The following is a 17,380-nucleotide window of genomic DNA, read 5'->3' as shown; positions in this document are numbered from 1 at the left end:
TGCAGATGGGCACAATATGGTTTTACACACAGTCCCAACTGATGGACTGGGTAGCACCCTATTGTAGAATACATGGTTACTTCCATAAAAGCATCCTTACAGAAAGAACTGAAATAAGGGCAGAGGCAAATATGTAATGTACAATATAGTGTTCCTGGCAGGAAAAACAAGAGGTAGCAATGAAATAGCACTCAGTGGAAAGAGCAATGTCCCCCGGAGGTAGAGCACCTAAATGTATGATCGCTAATGTAATAGACATATATACCAGTGAAGATCTAGGCCAGTGATTTGACTGGCAAGACAACTTAGTAAGTGGTGGTTATGATGGTGGTAGTAGCGATCCTGTATAGAGATGAAGAAATTAGTTTGACCAAGGCTACATAGCTGGTATATAATGACTTGGAATTTGAATCTATAAGGTATAATACCAGAGCTAAAATCTTAACTCAAGTTGTTAAAGTTTTGTGTATTGTGTGGTGTTGAATTAGTCACACTTACAAAGTATATTAACATGGCAAAGAACTAATTACATGATATCCCAATCGCCGGCAAGTATTTATGCTGGTTAAATTCAATTGGGCAGATCTCTGCAATGAACTCTTAGCTGAATATAGTTATTTGATCAGCCAAGATGTCTATGCAAATCTGTATCGTGGCCTGATGAGTAGGAGGTTAGCAACGTTACAAGCAGTGCCCCAGTTATGAGCACTGCGGCTCATATCACCACACATTCCTATGAATGTCACAGACGGTAAGCGTGGGAGCCAGGACTGGGCCGCTGTGATGCATCCCACAAGAGATAGGCATGGAGGTTTCGTTGAGTGAATTTTCAATATTACAATAACCTTGTAACAACAAGGTCCTTGAAACAAGTACCCTGAATCTCAAACAAACTACTTTATGCCCCACAGGTATTGTAACACTAGGAATCACCCACTCTGTTGTCTAAAGAACTCAAGATGGAAAACTGGAGGTCTTACATGGGTAAAATCAACACACCCAGGGACACAGCAGGTCACAATACGGCAGCATTTCTACCTTCTAAGAAGGAGGTCCATAGGCTTCACCTGGCTGCTGAATGGATACAAGGCACCATGAAGCTTAAAAGTGGCTGGCAATATAGAGAGCATTTTAGACGGTGAAGCCAGCTTGAAACACCAAGCTGTAACCATTACCCATGACAACCTTTCCTCCTCAGAGAAGTTATGATCCAGGAAATAATCTGACATCACCATCAGAATACAACTACCATGTGTAGAGTTGTCACGATCGGTGTTCAAAAACCAGAGACCATATGGGGCTCTGATTAACTGATGTCACCCACTGTAAAACAGCTAAAACAAAAACGTCCATCTAGTCTCCTCAAATCAGTCAGGGCTTACACTGTTATCCACATGAAACAAGCAATTGTTGTGAATTGAAGCACTACTAATAATTTTTATCCTGTAAAAACAATATTTACTAGATAGTCTGCTGTGCTAGCTTCTTTCTGGGAGAGTGAAGTATATTACCTCCGATGTGAAAAGAAATGGAAGAAAACAGAGACCATTTGTCTTCATCCCTATCCCAAATGCTGCAAGATAACAGAACATGGCTAAATCAAAATGGAAAGTAATCCAAAGGTAATTCACATTTTACTAGGGAATGCACTTTAATAGTGTAGTAACTGTGAATGTGTCTGAAATTCTCAGATTTCATGTCATACTAGATTCACACACAGACACATAAATACACACACACACACCCCCCCACACACACATATCAAGACCCATTTTCAGAAGGAAACAAGGAAACAAGAAAATAATGATTTCCCTTTGTCAACCTTTCCTCAATAACGCTTCTTCACTCATACTTTAAGATCAAATTAAGCAATTACATATAAAATCTGAGCCCCTCAATAATACATTTAGATTATGAACTTAGAGACACAAATAACAAAGATAAGCACAAATTGGCCAACTTACAAGAGTTTGGTATTCAAAATAGTACATTTTCTGATACTGTCTCTTTAAACTGGGTACAACTGAGAAAATGTATTCCAATTCAAAACACAGGTCTTTTTAAAAATCAGAATTAAATCAGAAATCCTCAGGGCCATTCTGAGAGGCTGAAAGAGGCAAGTGTATTCACTCATGCTGTTCTTCTTAGAAGAGAAGTCCTAGGTGCCTTCCAAGCCTTTGCGGAAACCAGACCAGTATTTTATAATATCAGATTAACATTCTAAGTTTCAGTGTTTTAGTAATTAGGCTTGCATTAGCTAAAAGTAAGTTAAATCTTTAAAAATTTAATAAATAATTCTTTTTCAGTTATTATTTTATTAGCATTTCACGAATGCTTTCATATGTTTTGTCATCAAAAATTATATAGGTTTCATTTAAAAGTAAAGTATGCATTTATGAATATTGCTTTAAAAAATCTTTCTTAAAATGTTGTCGTAAAGGTCAGTTAGAGGAGATGGCCAATAGTTTGTATAATTTTAATGTTTATTTGATGTTTTGTTCCTTTATTTTTAGGAACAAGTAAAATCCTTCCCATAAAAAATGGGAACAAAAGAATCATAAAATCATTTTTATAAAGAATCATTTAATCATTTTTAGATTAAAACTATTCCCAGATGGTCTCAACGAAGTGATAGGGAAGGTTAGTATTTTAAGTTTTCAAAATCTTTGGCTTCCTTCTTGATATTGCCTGGTAAGAAACTGAAAAGCGGGAAGGCAAAGAGAGAAAAACAAAGATTTCCCTATTAGTATCCTTACAGATTGTGAATCTTTGATTTCATCTATAGATTTGGTTAATGATCTATTAGTGAAAAGATCCAAAAGTGTTCTGAAAGAGAATGGGGCAAGTGTGAAATGTTAAAGTAACAATGTCACATTGTCACAGATTATATACCATGAGAAGGTGTGTGTGCAAATTACATATATCTCTTCTACATTTCAATTACTTCTTTAAAAACAAGTAGTACTAGCCAATCATTAAATGAATGGAAGAAAATACAATGAACAATATGCCACTAATGGGTACAATACCAGTATAAATTTTATAATGAACTATTTAATAATATTTTTAAATTACCTGGAAAAAAATCAACATATTTCAAAATGGTTTAAAGCTACTATCTCAAAATATGATTTCATTTTAAGAAGATCATAAACCCAGAAAATATGTAATTCAAAATAGCTTTTACTTTCATTAACAGGTTGTGGATAGTTTCTTTTAATTGATAAATTATCATATTTCTTAACATTAAAAAATAGTATAATTGAAATTTAGTGCACAAATAATTATTTCTGACCCCCAATTTATTTCATATTTTGTGTTTGAGAATTCTGATGTTGCTATATAGTAAATACGGGAGATAGATGTTTTAATATGCATATTTGAAGAAAATATTATAGTAATGTAAAAATCACACAAGAACACACCAAGTCAATTTTTTTCTAAGGTTTAATTTTAACTAATGAATTTTAAATGATGAATGTAAAGTCAATCCAAGTCTTTGCTTATTTGCAATGCACAAACTATTTTTTTTGTAACTTGCAGGTAAAATACATTCTTTTCACATGGTAACGTTTTCACCCTTATTTATGGTCTTTTATTATTTTTCTTGAGTCCTTTTTCTTCAATAGTTTAATAAGTCACTTCTGGTTTAGCTAGAGAGCAATCCTAGCACAATAATGTTTCAACTTGCAAGGAAGAACGCCCTTATTGAGTTGATAGAACTCCACCAGTTGTATTAGATCTGTAAATCTTGTGTGGCCATCATCCAGTGTGTGGAACATTTCACCGTCATCTTCTACCTGCAAAAGGAAAAGCAACAAATAAGTAAAGAGGGTACATTACACAGAAGGACAGTCATATTCGATTGCAAACTATCTCCACATGCCAAAATTGCCAAGTTTTTCAAACTAAAAGACAATGAAAAGAATGTTATGGCATATCTACTTGTTTTTTGTAACATCACTTGCATTTAAAAGAAATATCAGCTGATCCCTGGATAAGCATTGCTACTCTACTTCATCTAGTTCTAATTCTCCCAACATTCTGTTAGTAAAGACAGTATGACTATTTTGAATCAATGCAAGAAATCTACAATATTCCAAGTAAAAGTAAATCAAGATTTTAATGCTCCCACTTACAGAAATTAATTTGCTTTCCTAAATGTTATCTACTTAGCCACAAAAATGAATATTTACATAATTTTATTAGTAGATTTATTCTGCAGCAATCATATATTATGCTAATAGAATGTCATTTTGGGCCGGGCGCGGTGGCTCAAGCCTGTAATCCCAGCACTTTGGGAGGCCGAGACGGGCGGATCACAAGGTCAGGAGATCGAGACCATCCTGGCTAACATGGTGAAACCCCGTCTCTACTAAAAATACAAAAAACTAGCCGGGCGAGGTGGCGGGCGCCTGTAGTCCCAGCTACTCCGGAGGCTGAGGCAGGAGAATGGCGTGAACCCGGGAGGCGGAGCTTGCAGTGAGCTGAGACCCGGCCACTGCACTCCAGCCTGGGCGACAGAGCGAGACTCCGTCTCAAAAAAAAAAAAAAAAAAAGAATGTCATTTTGTCAGTTGTCTTTTTTTTAAATCAGGTAAGTCTTCTGGTACTAAACAATTCATATTTGCTAGGGACATTGATCACAAAATAAAAGAAGTAGGGAGGATACTTTATATAGCCTTTGGATAATTCCAAAAAAGAGGCAATTCAAAAGGATGCACTAGTAATTTAGCAATATTATGGAATACCTTTCCAAAAAGACTGAATCTTCATTCCACACCATTCAGTTCCAATATACTACACACATTGCATACATACAGGCACACCCACACAGACACACAGCAGCAGAGGCAACAGAAATCCCAAAGCAAGTTGTGTGCCACAGAGAAGCCCAAGCACAGAACTTTTAAAAATATGTTCAGAGTGCTTTCAGTCTTCACCAGTTCCATAGAATCTCTGTTTCTAGCCAAAGGCATTAAAAACAAAACAAAAAATTTTGAGAAAAGAGAGGAGAAAGGGCTTTAAAGTAATGTTTTCTAAAGAGCTGTTAGTAGAATTCAGGAGAAAGAAGCTTTGGTGCCCTTTTAACAATAGGTGGCATGGGGTCTATACAATATTGCTAAATCATATTTCATAGAAAAAGGAAAATTTAATTTTTACAATTCCTGTATTTCTTATATTAATTCAGGCTCATAAAATCATTTCTGCCAAAGTTAACTATAGTCAAAGCACAAGCTCCCAAATTATATTTAATAAAAAGACCAAAAGAAAACCAAAGTTTCCAAAAGCTTATGCATTAAGATCAAAAGCTTATGCATTAAGATCATTTCTAATATACGAATGTGAAATCACAAATTACTTACTGGTATAATTTGAAAGTGCTTTATTTTTTGTCCATGACTCATTGACAGTACGAAAGTTTTGGGGTTACTCTGACTATCCCGTACCAAGAAAACTCTAAAGAGAGAAAAGGAATTTCAATGTTTCTATATTTACTCATGGATTTCATAGAACTACAGTGTTAACAAATTCAAGAAGTGTATGCATAAATCTAGCTGGGGACTCCTTTACTATGTATTCAATGGGTGGGATTATCCAACTTGGCAATCAATGTGGTATAACACAATCTGTACTATAAAGCTGACATTGGTGCTAATGTAATTTTAATAGGCTAAATACACAATCCATTTGTCAGATTGTTTGATCACAATAAACAATACACTGTTATGTCTGCATCAACAATTGGTGCTACATTCTCTTTGCACTGGGAAACTGGATATTCACATGTAACTATTCTGCCTAAAGATTAAGGCATTTGCATATTGTTATTTTACCTTCTGGGTCATGTTAAGCTTTGAAAGAAGGTAAGAATTTAGAATGAATTTTTTTTGTCTTTTGAAACAGGGTCTCACTCTGTCGCCCAGGCTGGAGTGCTCTCGGCTCACTGCAATCTCCGCCTCCTGGGTTCAAGCAATTCTCCCACCTCAGCCTCCCAGGTAGCTGGGACTACAGGCACATGCCACCATGCCCAGCTAATTTTTGCATTTTTAGCAGAGACAGGGTTTCACCATATTGGCTGGGCTGGTTTCAAACTCCAGACCTCAAGTGATCCACCTGCCTCAGCCTCCCAGAGTGCTGGGATTACAGGCATGAGCCACCATGCCTGGCCTGAAATTTTATTTTATAATAACCCCATCTTCTATACTGGATACCCTTTCTTTTGATTCTGGTTTTAACTGTTACATACACAATAGCAAGAAAGAAATGAATATATTGTTTTAAAAAAATCTTGAATTTATCAAATGTTTAAGCAAAATGCTTTAAGCAAAAAAAAAAAAAAAAAAAAAAAAACCATCCGATCAACACATACTTTAACCTTGAAGAATGCAGCAGAAAAGCCTCTATAATGTCAGGCTAGAAAAACAAGACATGGCCTCTAATGGCCTAAGAGAAAAATGCTGCCAGAAGTAGATTCTTATTTACTGGCAGTGCAATGCAAAACCAGTTTTGTATTAATTGTTGGTAAACACACTGTGTAAATGATCCCCACTGGTGAATCCAATATGAATCTCACTGTGCCTGAGCCAAGAGGCAGCCAAATTTAAAGCATCACAGATGTCTGACGAAGTTATCCATTTCATTTGCACTGTGTGAGATTCCGACATTACATCACTGGGAAATGGGACAAAGGGGCGTTTCACTGGGAAATCAAGCTGTAATTCTCTTCCCATTCTCAAGTAGATCACCACTACCACCTAGTGGATCACTTGGCACCATCACACCTCTCCAAAAGAATACCAAAAATATTAAAAATAAAATATTATCATTTTTATATGATCATTTCATTCACTTTATAAATACTGGGCTCAGAAATAAAGAAAATTATAATCCTTCAAAACATTTTAATAATTCTTTGGGACTCATTTATTTTCTTGGTTTCATCAGATTGTAATTCTACTGATTGTTCAAATTTATATCCAAAAAGACTGCACTCCATGCAAAGAAACATATTAAAATATCTTATTTACAGTCTGGGGAAATGCTGACTTGCTATTAATAATCTTCCATGTGAAGAAGCATTTTTATCCAAATTTCAGTATTAAATCACCTTGAAACCTTGCCATTATCTGAAGTCAACTTTTGAAGATAAAAGATCCCATCACCACTTGTTTAAATTGATAGTGATTTCATTTCTCATCTAAACCACAATACAACCTCCCTCATTTGTACTGCATTTGGAAAGGGAATTCAGCCAGTATTATAGAAAATATCTGAAACATCGAGTAATTTGAGAAAAATAAAATTCTTCACATTATAAACCTTTCATAATACATTTTATATTTCTCTTTTGAATTCCATGGTACCCCACTAAAAGACAACATGAGAAACAGTTGAAAAGTACTCTTTTCACAGGTTTATATTACTTTAAGATGTTAAAATTTAGAGAAAGGACAATAGGGATGTAAACAGAAAAAAAAAAGTGTTCAAACACATACGAAACAGTTTTTTACTTAACACACTTTGCATCATGCCTAAAAAAATACAACAGGTGACATAATGTCACAATATAAACCATACTTTGAAATCATAATTATATGTTCAAATCAAAATATTGACACTTAAAAACAAGTTCATTTTTCCCCCATCAATTGATATCTGAGATGCTAGAATCAGCACATAATGGGTAATATTAGGGATCACTGGTTAAGAACAAGATATTCTATTCTGTTATTTGTTCATTTATATAAAAATACCACGCACACACTATGTACCAGGTATAATACAGATACTGTTAGAATACAATGACAACCTCATTTACAGAACAATGTCACTTCTGTTTTATGATAAGCCCAAATCAAGAACTCTTTGTGGCTGTGGAATAAATAATTACTGCTTCTAGGAGAAATCCAAATCACAAGTACTCAAAATTAAAAATACCAAACTTACCCATCCACAAGTCCTTGCTGAATAATCAATCGCTGAGCCTCATCTCTAGAAATTTTGTGGTGAAACCATGGCTGGGACCGGTGGATAGCTAAAGAAATAAGATGGATGAATGCAAAGCTTTGTTTGAGATGACTGCAATCTCATTACATGTCCTTTCCACATCTATCCGTCTACTCAGTGGCAATGACTATGAACAGACATACCCATGTTTGTGGCAGAGATCTGTGAAGAGGCAGTGGGGCTACCGTGAGTGCCCAGGCGTAAACATCCTTTTTTCTGAGCAAGGAAGGGGAAAACAGATTTCAAGTTTTTAGGTGAAACAAACTGAAATCATAAATATTTTGAAGAACGTGAAGCTACTTGTACCCTCCAAGCGAGTCCCTCTTCAACTGCAACTGAAAGGGCTTCAGTGGGATTTTCTATAACTCTGCTTTTCTGGCCTGAGAAGTCCATTGCTACCAGGGAATTCTCTGATATACTTCTCTGGAAAAAAGAAACACATTTGAATCATGAAAATATTATTTGAAAGTTATCTTTCAAAGAAATAGAAAGTGCTTGTCAATTTCAGTGTTTTTCTCTCAGTGTTTTTCTGGCAGTACATTTCCATTCTAGAAGGCAGTGCCCAAAGTGGCTAGCAGAAAATTTAAAGTGAAAATACATATTCAAGATACAATGGCGCTATAAAATATTTTTGTTAAATAAGCTAAATGGTAATTTGTTAAGGTATCTGAAGAGTTGAATAAACAGATTAAAAGCTTTTAAAGCATGTCTTTCTTCTAAAACAAACTTATCTTTTCATATTCTCTGGTAAAATGGGAAAACTTACATTTAGAAAGGAATAGCTCTTCCCATGGTTAAAAAGATACAGTTTCTGAACTGATCTCTCCATTAAGCTTTGAGATCCATCAGTCATCAATTAAATGTCAAATCCATCTACTTATGAAGCAACTAGTTTTTAAGATTCAAGATACACAAAAGTTATAACTTAGATTGACATACATCTCTTGAGAAATAATACTCATATTTTTAATGAGTTTTATTATGGAGCAAACTAGAATATGTATTTTAAAAGTTTATCACATCAACTTTCATCTTAGAAAATAAAATTTAGAGAAAGAATAATCCCGATAATCCCATAATCTTAAAATTTCCATGAGTTAACATATGAACACATTTTCATCTTGTGAGAATACATCTGGCTACATGCAGGCTGCAAAAATAGCCTGAATAAAAACTCATAGAAGGTAACTTTAAAGAAACTTAGTTTAAACAAGTGATAAAGTCATTGTCTTTGCTAATTACTTCATGTATTTATATTATTTGAGTTGAAAGTAAAATATGCAAAACCTGGATCTTATTTTTCCTTTTTGTTTGTTTGGGGCTCTACTTTATAACCATCTTTTAACAAGTATGCCATCCCACAACAAGTCATGAATCCTAAGAAAGCCCATTGTTAAAATCCTTAGTCAAGAATCCCACTCAGTGCATACAACATCAAGAAGGAATTAAAATTCTCCAAAAGAAAAAAATTTGAACACACCCATGGAAAATAACAGTTATTTTCTACTAATTAATAGAAGAGCAAAACCCAAAGTGGAGTTATAATAGTAAACCACTAGCCAGACTGCATCTGGGGCCCCCTGGCTTAAAAACATTTTATCTCTCTTTATGTGGATTCCGCTATACCTGGCTTGGTTACACAGACTATAGTCAAATGTGGGCTTCAAACAAAACCTTATCGACAAAAAAGTTAGGACTCCTTTATCACTGCATCACATATTCCACTTTATTAGCATTCGTAATTTTCTCTTCAAACTATGCTGTAGTGGCCTACAATCTTATTATGGTCCATCTGTATTTCTAGAGATCTGGCATGCAATCTTTCATTTGTTACAGGAGCCTTTCTAACTGACAGCTGCTCTTTCCACACAGATGCTGTCTCTGTAATCTCTATTTGCTGTCACACCTTAGTTTGCCCTTCTCACCCCGTGAGCTTCTGTGCAGGTCTGCAGACCAGTCGGATATACTCGTGCTTTGCTGACATTAATGAAAAGCATCCACCTGCCCAAACTGCAGAGTAAGTTTCCTCAGTCATAACAGCTTTATCCTTATAATATCTCTCCCTTTACATGCCAAGGTAGGTTCTGTAATCTCAACTCCCTGGCAACATAAAAATACCATTATATGAAGAAAAAAATAAACATAATCAGTTGTCCTATTTTTCTCCCTCTAGTATAGCAGGCCAGGAAATAAAACAAGATCCTGTGTTCCCTATTTACTTGACATACATAAGAAGATGACACTACAAATAAGGAACATTTTCATTTGCTACATTAACTAGATTAAGGGAAAACACAGGACTATAGCAAATGTTTTCTACTGAATGGCAGGTAGTGGATGAAAAATTAATAGTTTATCATTGGTGGACAAAGAAATGGAAGTAAAGCAGAGTCTGACAAACTCAAAAGGTCATTTTCAGCTCAGTTTCTTTCACATAGAAAAGCGATGTTGATAACATTCAGAGTTGGTTATATTTCTCCAACACTTGTCCCCTTTTCTAGCTCTTCCTTCTTAGGAGATGAGCAGGGCAAGCCCTAAAAAATAGGTCCATGATTTTAATGGCATGACTTTCTTTTTAAGAAAAAAAAAAAATAGGTCTGGGTATACCCTGGATTATCCAGCCCACACTTTGAGATCACATCTACTCATTCTTAGTGAGGCTGCACATAAAATGGTTTTTCAGGCAGTTTGGCTAGGTGACAACCAGTATCATCCCATTTGAAGGATTTAGATAAACTAACAGTGCCACCATTAGCAAGAAGGCACAAAATTTCTTCAGATATTATTCTCTCATTTGCTTTATACAAAGCTACAGACATCAGAAATGCAATGGTTTCTAGATTATACAACCATCACCCTCATTTTACACTGCAGGATACCAGTGACTTGACCAAAGTCACACAGGCAGCTTATGGTAAAAGCAGTAACAGATATGTCTGGTGTAGGGTTCTTTTATGTTCCATAGAGTGGGAAATACAGTGAAGAAATTGCGGTTTAGAATGTTTATCCTCAGGTCAAAAGTGAAGAATAAAAAGAGCTTCAGTAGACTCGCCTTCTCCAAACCTCCATCCCCTCACTCTAGCCAGGGCAATATTGATAAATGTTCCTTTAAATGAATCTTTTGTTTTCCCTAAAAAGGACCAAACATATTTGGCTTCCTGAAATGTCTGCTGCTGATTGATTCTCACTTCAAAGGCTGATGGGGTGGCTGTTACATGCTATATATAGCTAAGATGTTCATTACGGTTTGGGAAGTTTTTTCTCATTTCCTTTCTCAAAATGTATACCTGGAAAAGTTAGGAAAAGAAAGAAAAGAATATTGTTCCTTTAAAAATATAACTAAAGTTTTATACTAAAATGTATACTAAAAACTTATGTGTTAATCGCTGAAAATAGTGCCTGGATGAAAAGCAACAAAGGCTGGTAAAGAGTACTGGCACCGTTTAGGTCCCTGATTCTTCCCAAATAATCTGGAAAAGTGAGATTTTATACCGACACCAAAGTCAACACAACTACTTCCCAAAACTTCTAAGTTTCCTTCATGTAAATTAATAATATTAAAGATGTAATTCTCACATACTACTGTGTCTGATTATGATAACTGCCACTCATGATAGGTCTTTACCACACAGGCACCTGCATCCTACAACCACTATTCCCAACCAAACTCACTCAAGGAGTATCTCTTCCTCTACCCGGCACTGAACAAGGAAAGTCACACTAATTAAACTGTCATCCACATCTTGATCAACAGCAGCATCACTTTCAATGGAAAAAGGCAAGGGTAATACCACACACGTATGCTGAAGGTGATGAGAATGGGAAGAACTTCCTTTATAACCATTTTTTCTATGATTAAGAGGACACTAAACAATAATTGCCTCCAAATATTTGGCTGCTATTAATATGTTCATCCTAATAACTTTGGACTCTAAAAGAAATTTGGAGGAGTTTAGGAAAGGATTAATATAATAAAATTCATTATTATTCTTATATACATATGAAATGAAAGATAAAAGTAAGCTGAAAAAATGTAAAAATATTCATCCTAACATGATTGCTTTTATAAAACTTCACTGTGTTCCTTAGTTTCTTATTTTAGAACTTAAAAGTAATACCACACAAAGATGAAAAGTTATTCTTCCATAACTTAAAGCGATGCAACTACAAAATTGGGGTTCTTTTTCTATATAGTCTATCAGGTTTCATAATCAACATTATTTCATGCTTCATTCCTAGAACAGAGCATTTCATCTACTATATTACACGTGGGGTAAATGCACCTTCCCTGGTCACATCCATGAAGAGCATATTTTTAACCTAAGTGAAAATGTAGATTTTTAAAAAAATGCACATTAACTGATTTGTAACACATGTGCATACATCTGAATTCCTAATACACTCTATCTTAAGGAGTGTAGCGAAAATAGCAGAACATAAATCTTAAGTTCAGAAATACATTTCTTATGTTAATGCACACGAAATTAAAATTAGATCCTAAAGAAGGAAAAAGATGTGCCTGTGTGTGTCTGCAAATAAATATCCAAGTTACGTTTAGTATAAGTCTGAAAAGCAGTGCTAGAGTTAATGTAACACACGACCTATATTTTGGCTTGCGGTTTTTGGGTTTCCTGGAAAGCAGTCTGCTTTTAAAGGACCTGGAACTTAAAAAAATTACTGTTAGAAAGCCAAAATGCAAAAGAGCTCACATGTGTATACTGTAGCTTTTAAAATTCCAAATCACTGGCATCTTTATACTAGATTGTGACAATCCCAGAATCAGTATTAAAATAAAAAAATGAAACCACAATCAAAACCAACAATTAACAAAACATAAGCTAAAATGCCAAAGAACATGTTCTGTAAATTATATTTTTAAGATCTAATCTTCAAATGTTGTAATGACAGAGAAAGACACATAATTCTTTCAAATATTTAAAACTTTAACATATACTATCATATGTTTTATTAAATACTTTATGTATAATGATATGATTTTATCACATAGGTAGCAAACAAATAAAATCCAAGAATAAAAAATTCAATGTAACATTATACTAGAATGGTGCCAAAGAATTACTTAACTAACAGACAGTAATGTAAATTATTATAAAATACTGTTATGTAGTGTAATTTAAATGAATATAATATAAATGTAAAATAAAATACAGGCTCAAGAATTTGGTCCTTACCATAGGTGATATGCTCTGTGAACTGCAGCCACTTCTACCTTGATATGGATGCATATAATTCTGGTACAGCTGCATGCCATACTGCAGAATAAATAAATAAAACACATTCCCACCACTTTTACTAATCTGATAATTTATGAAAATCAACACTTTCATCAATTATACAATATAAATATAAAAAGAATTAAAGCAAACAAGTAAAGCAACCAAAATGTTGAAAGATAAACTTCTAGTGCCCTACAATAATATATTTTAAAAGACAGTTGAAGTCTTTTACTTAGACCTACAACTTAAAGTCCAGCTCACCTGTACAGAGGTCTGGAGCTGACATTTCTACTCATTATTCTTAGCACCAAATTGTACCACAACTATCTGGAGTAGTACACTGCGTCATGATAAAAAAAAAAAAAAAAAAAAAAAAATAAACAAAAAAAAACTCACTTGGGAAGGGTGATGTGCTTTCTGGTACAAAGATTCCAAAAAGTTCACATGCATGCTAAGCAACACTGTGCAAAATTTATTGTACCTCTCTGACGAACGACTAATGATTTACTTTCCCTCTTTGGTAAATCCATAAACATGGCCCTATGTTGAAAATTATCGACAATATAGCATCCTCATATCAAAACTATTAATACCATTATTAATGTTTTACTTCAAATTCAGGGAAACCAAAATAGTGGGGAATCAAGCTGATTTCAAACAAAAGGTTTCCAGGTACAATATAAGTGGCAGAAGATAAAAATTTCAGTGTCTTCACTTTCAGGAGGCAGCATCGTATGGACTGAGCTGGCAGGACAGAATTGGAAAACAGGTCTGGATTATAACTGGATTATTTGTTTGAAAAACAGTAAGAATGCCAACTGCCAAGACCAAACTTGTCCTGGAGTTTTCCACATCTGAATTTGGAAGCTAACCTCCTTTAGGTTTAAGTTATTTTGTGAAAAAGAAAAAGAAAAGAAAAGAAAGAAAAGAAACAGAAAACAATGGAATAAACAGCCTTTTTTCCCCTATATTCTGCAATTCTGTCCATTTCATAGAGCCCACAATGAACTTAAAAGTTAGGTTTTATATGAAAGAGATTAAATAGACACCACGGAAGCAAATCTTACCCGAAGGATAAATTCTATTTAAACATTCCAACAGAGCTGTTTTTCTACTAAAGACTATTTCCTTAAAAGCAATTTTAGCACAATGGATATATTTGGTAATTAGGCAAAAAAAAAAAAAAAAAAAAAGAAAAAAAAGAAAATCAGAGGGGGTCTAGAGGAGTCACTGTTTTCAAGATTTTGCTTTTAACATGAAGGCAAACCCACACTCATTTAAAATTCTCTGTGTTGACTTCTTATCCAATTATTTCCCAACTTCTAAAAATTATTTTTTAATTTAAGGTTTGATTGACATTAATGGGACCTAATGAAATTTATTTCAAATCAACTCTAAGCCTACAATAGCTTTAAAAAGAAGGCAGAGGAGCTTAATTCCTAGTCAAATTCATTTTGGAGAATATATAATAACCTCAAACCAACATTTTCACAAGAAACATGCTGCTTGGCCACCTTTTATTTATCTGCATTGAAAAGCCTGCTACCTACTAATAAGTCTGTTTTCTTCAAAGATGTATTGTCCCTGGTACCTGCAGTGTTAGGTAGTTGCCTCTGTGCTGCTGGAGGTCTTTAGTAGGCATTTAACTCTGGACAAGAGGTAGGGCGGGGGTCACCTTAACATTTCCCCATCCTATGGCGGGGCAGATAGGGGACCAAAATATGTTAGGGAGGACCTAGCAGAGTGCTAATTGAAAGGGAAGGAAAAGAGACAACATATAACTAGCACATCACACATAAGAAAATCTCCCATTGTCTAAGTCTCAGATATTCTATAATTCTATGTGTAATTAGAATTTATCCAAAGAGAAAACGAGAGTCTCCATCTGATCCATATGAAGACTTAATGTACATATAAAAGAAAAGGACATAAGAATAAAACAAGTGGCCAAATTCTTGGTGGGAGGTTGTATCTAACAAGTGGTGTGTGATGAAAAAAGAGGGCACTCCCAGTTCAGCCAAGATAATATCTCCTTGTTCATCCCCACTAAGTACAATGGTAAACTCTGGAAATAACACAGTAGACAACAAAAGAAAACAAAGTACGTGTTAGAGACACTTCTACCATCTGGCGAGCCCAGCTGCACCAGCCAGGTGGATCCAACAGGAAGAGCCCTGCTGACAAGAAATTGCCAGGGAAGCCAACTCACTCCACCATTAGAATGCCACAGGTGTGTCTGTGTTGTGAGACCTGGAGTAAGCCCTGGATTCCTGTGATCTGGATATTTTATAGTGTAAAAGAGATCATATCATCTCTTTCCTGTTTGGGTTCTCATAGATTCCACATAAGGGGCCTCACAGATGCCTCCTCCCTCTTCAGTCTCATCTGGAAAAGCTTCGCCATTATTGAAATGAACAGGAAACACGGATGTGGTAGGTGGAATAATGGTCCCCCAAAGATGTCCACATCCTAATTTCCAGAGCCTATGTTAAGCTGCATGGAAAAAGGGAATTAAGGTTGTCAATCAGCTGATTGTGAGGTGGGGTGATGATCCTGGATTATCCATGTGGGCCCAGTGTAATCACAAGGGGCCTTAATAAGTGGAAGGGAGAGGCAGAAGAGGCAGAACCAGGGAGATGGCAGTGTGAGAAATACTTGGTGTGACAGTGTTGGCTTTGAAGACGTTGAAAGGGCCCCCAGACAAGAAGTCGGGGGGGATTTTAAAGGCTGCCAAAAAACAAGGTAACTGGATTCTCCTCTAGAGCCTTCAGTAAGAAATGCAGCTCTGCCAACACCTTGATTTAATCCAGTAAGACTCATTTCAGGCTTCTGAACTAAAGAACAATAAATTTATGTTGCTTTAAGTCACTACCCTGGCGGTAATTTGTTACAGCAGTCGTAGAAAACCAACACAATGAAGCATCTTTCATGGGAATCTGTGATTGAAAGATGCCTTAAGAACAGTTAAGATGAGAAAAAATAGTGAGAAGGGAACATTCTTCCAGGAACTAACATCATGGAAATGGAAGAATTAAAGAAAGTTTTTAGTGTATTTCATCCATTTTTAGATGTGCATTTCAAAATTTAACATCTACAAATTTAACTGCATCCTATAATCTATAACATCTTATATTCACTATGGACCTAGTGATTTGTCATTGCCTGATACCTTTGGTGGGATTAAGAAATCACCAGCATCAAACCTTATATACACAATGTTAGTGGAACACAGCCCCATGCCATATCCTGTGGAAAATACAGGTATCTGTGACTCTGAGATGAAAATGATTCAGAAGAAGTTTTTTTTTTTTTTTTTTTTTTTTTTTGAGACAGAGTCTCGCTCTGCCGCCCAGGCTGGAGTGCAATGGCCGGATCTCAGCTCACTGCAAGCTCCGCCTCCCGGGTTCACGCCATTCTCCTGCCTCAGCCTCCCAAGTAGCTGGGACTACAGGCACCCGCCACCGTACCCGGCTAGTTTTTTGTATTTTTTAGTAGAGACGGGGTTTCACCGTGTTAGTCAGGATGGTCTCGATCTCCTGACCTCGTGATCCGCCCGTCTCGGCCTCCCAAAGTGCTGGGATTACAGGCTTGAGCCACCGCGCCCGGCCAGAATATGAAGAAGTTTTAAAGATACCTCAATTAATGCATTCTACTTATATATGTTATTTTATATTTATGTGTGTATATACTTAATGCATATATATGTGTATGTGTAAAATACATTTATGTCTGTGTGTGTGTGTGTGTATATATATATCTGAATGTGTGCAAACAAAAGTGATTAAATTACAAAATCTAGGTTTAAATAAACCTAACATAACTATCTCAATAAATAAAACAAAAATTATAAGTGATATGAAAGCATCATGTCATCATTTTCTTGGCATCATTTTTTTTCCTTCTAATGCTAATAAAAATAGTGATGTATCCTGGTAAAAACCAATAGCTTCTCAGATTAAGTGAAATGTTGATTAAACGAAGTAGGCTTACCACCTGCTTCTGTGCTGGGTGTCAAACCTTAAGCCCAAGGGAGGAAGAGAGGAAGATGGGTTAACAAGGTTAAAGAACATCCCCCTTGCAGTCTAGCCTGATTTCCAGTTTTGAAAACAGAGAAAACCAAAAACCACAAGGTAA

At 35.4% G+C, this 17,380-nt stretch overlaps 1 protein-coding gene across 3 annotated transcripts in view; it reads right to left on the bottom strand.

Annotated features, from left to right (window-relative positions):
- Nucleotides 1–3,648: 3,648 nt before the first annotated feature.
- Nucleotides 3,649–17,380, bottom strand: part of GRB14 (growth factor receptor bound protein 14) — a 129,024-nt gene continuing 115,292 nt past the window's right edge. For 2 of the 3 annotated variants that reach the window (XM_050752926.1, XM_050752928.1), the window contains 6 exons: nt 13,202–13,282; nt 8,316–8,432; nt 8,153–8,225; nt 7,950–8,037; nt 5,366–5,459; nt 3,649–3,800 (listed from right to left, as the gene is read on the bottom strand). In XM_050752926.1, coding sequence (XP_050608883.1) covers nt 3,654–3,800; nt 5,366–5,459; nt 7,950–8,037; nt 8,153–8,225; nt 8,316–8,432; nt 13,202–13,282 — 600 coding nt within the window. In that variant the 3' untranslated portion in view covers nt 3,649–3,653. The remainder of the gene's footprint in view (nt 3,801–5,365; nt 5,460–7,949; nt 8,038–8,152; nt 8,226–8,315; nt 8,433–13,201; nt 13,283–17,380) is intronic. The other variant, XM_050752927.1, reaches the window with a different exon arrangement.

The sequence above is a fragment of the Macaca thibetana genome, chromosome 12 (assembly GCF_024542745.1).
Source record: "Macaca thibetana thibetana isolate TM-01 chromosome 12, ASM2454274v1, whole genome shotgun sequence".
Taxonomy (NCBI): domain Eukaryota; kingdom Metazoa; phylum Chordata; class Mammalia; order Primates; family Cercopithecidae; genus Macaca; species Macaca thibetana.
The sequence above is the reverse complement of the archived record's forward strand: the minus strand, read 5'-3'. Positions and strand labels throughout refer to the sequence as shown.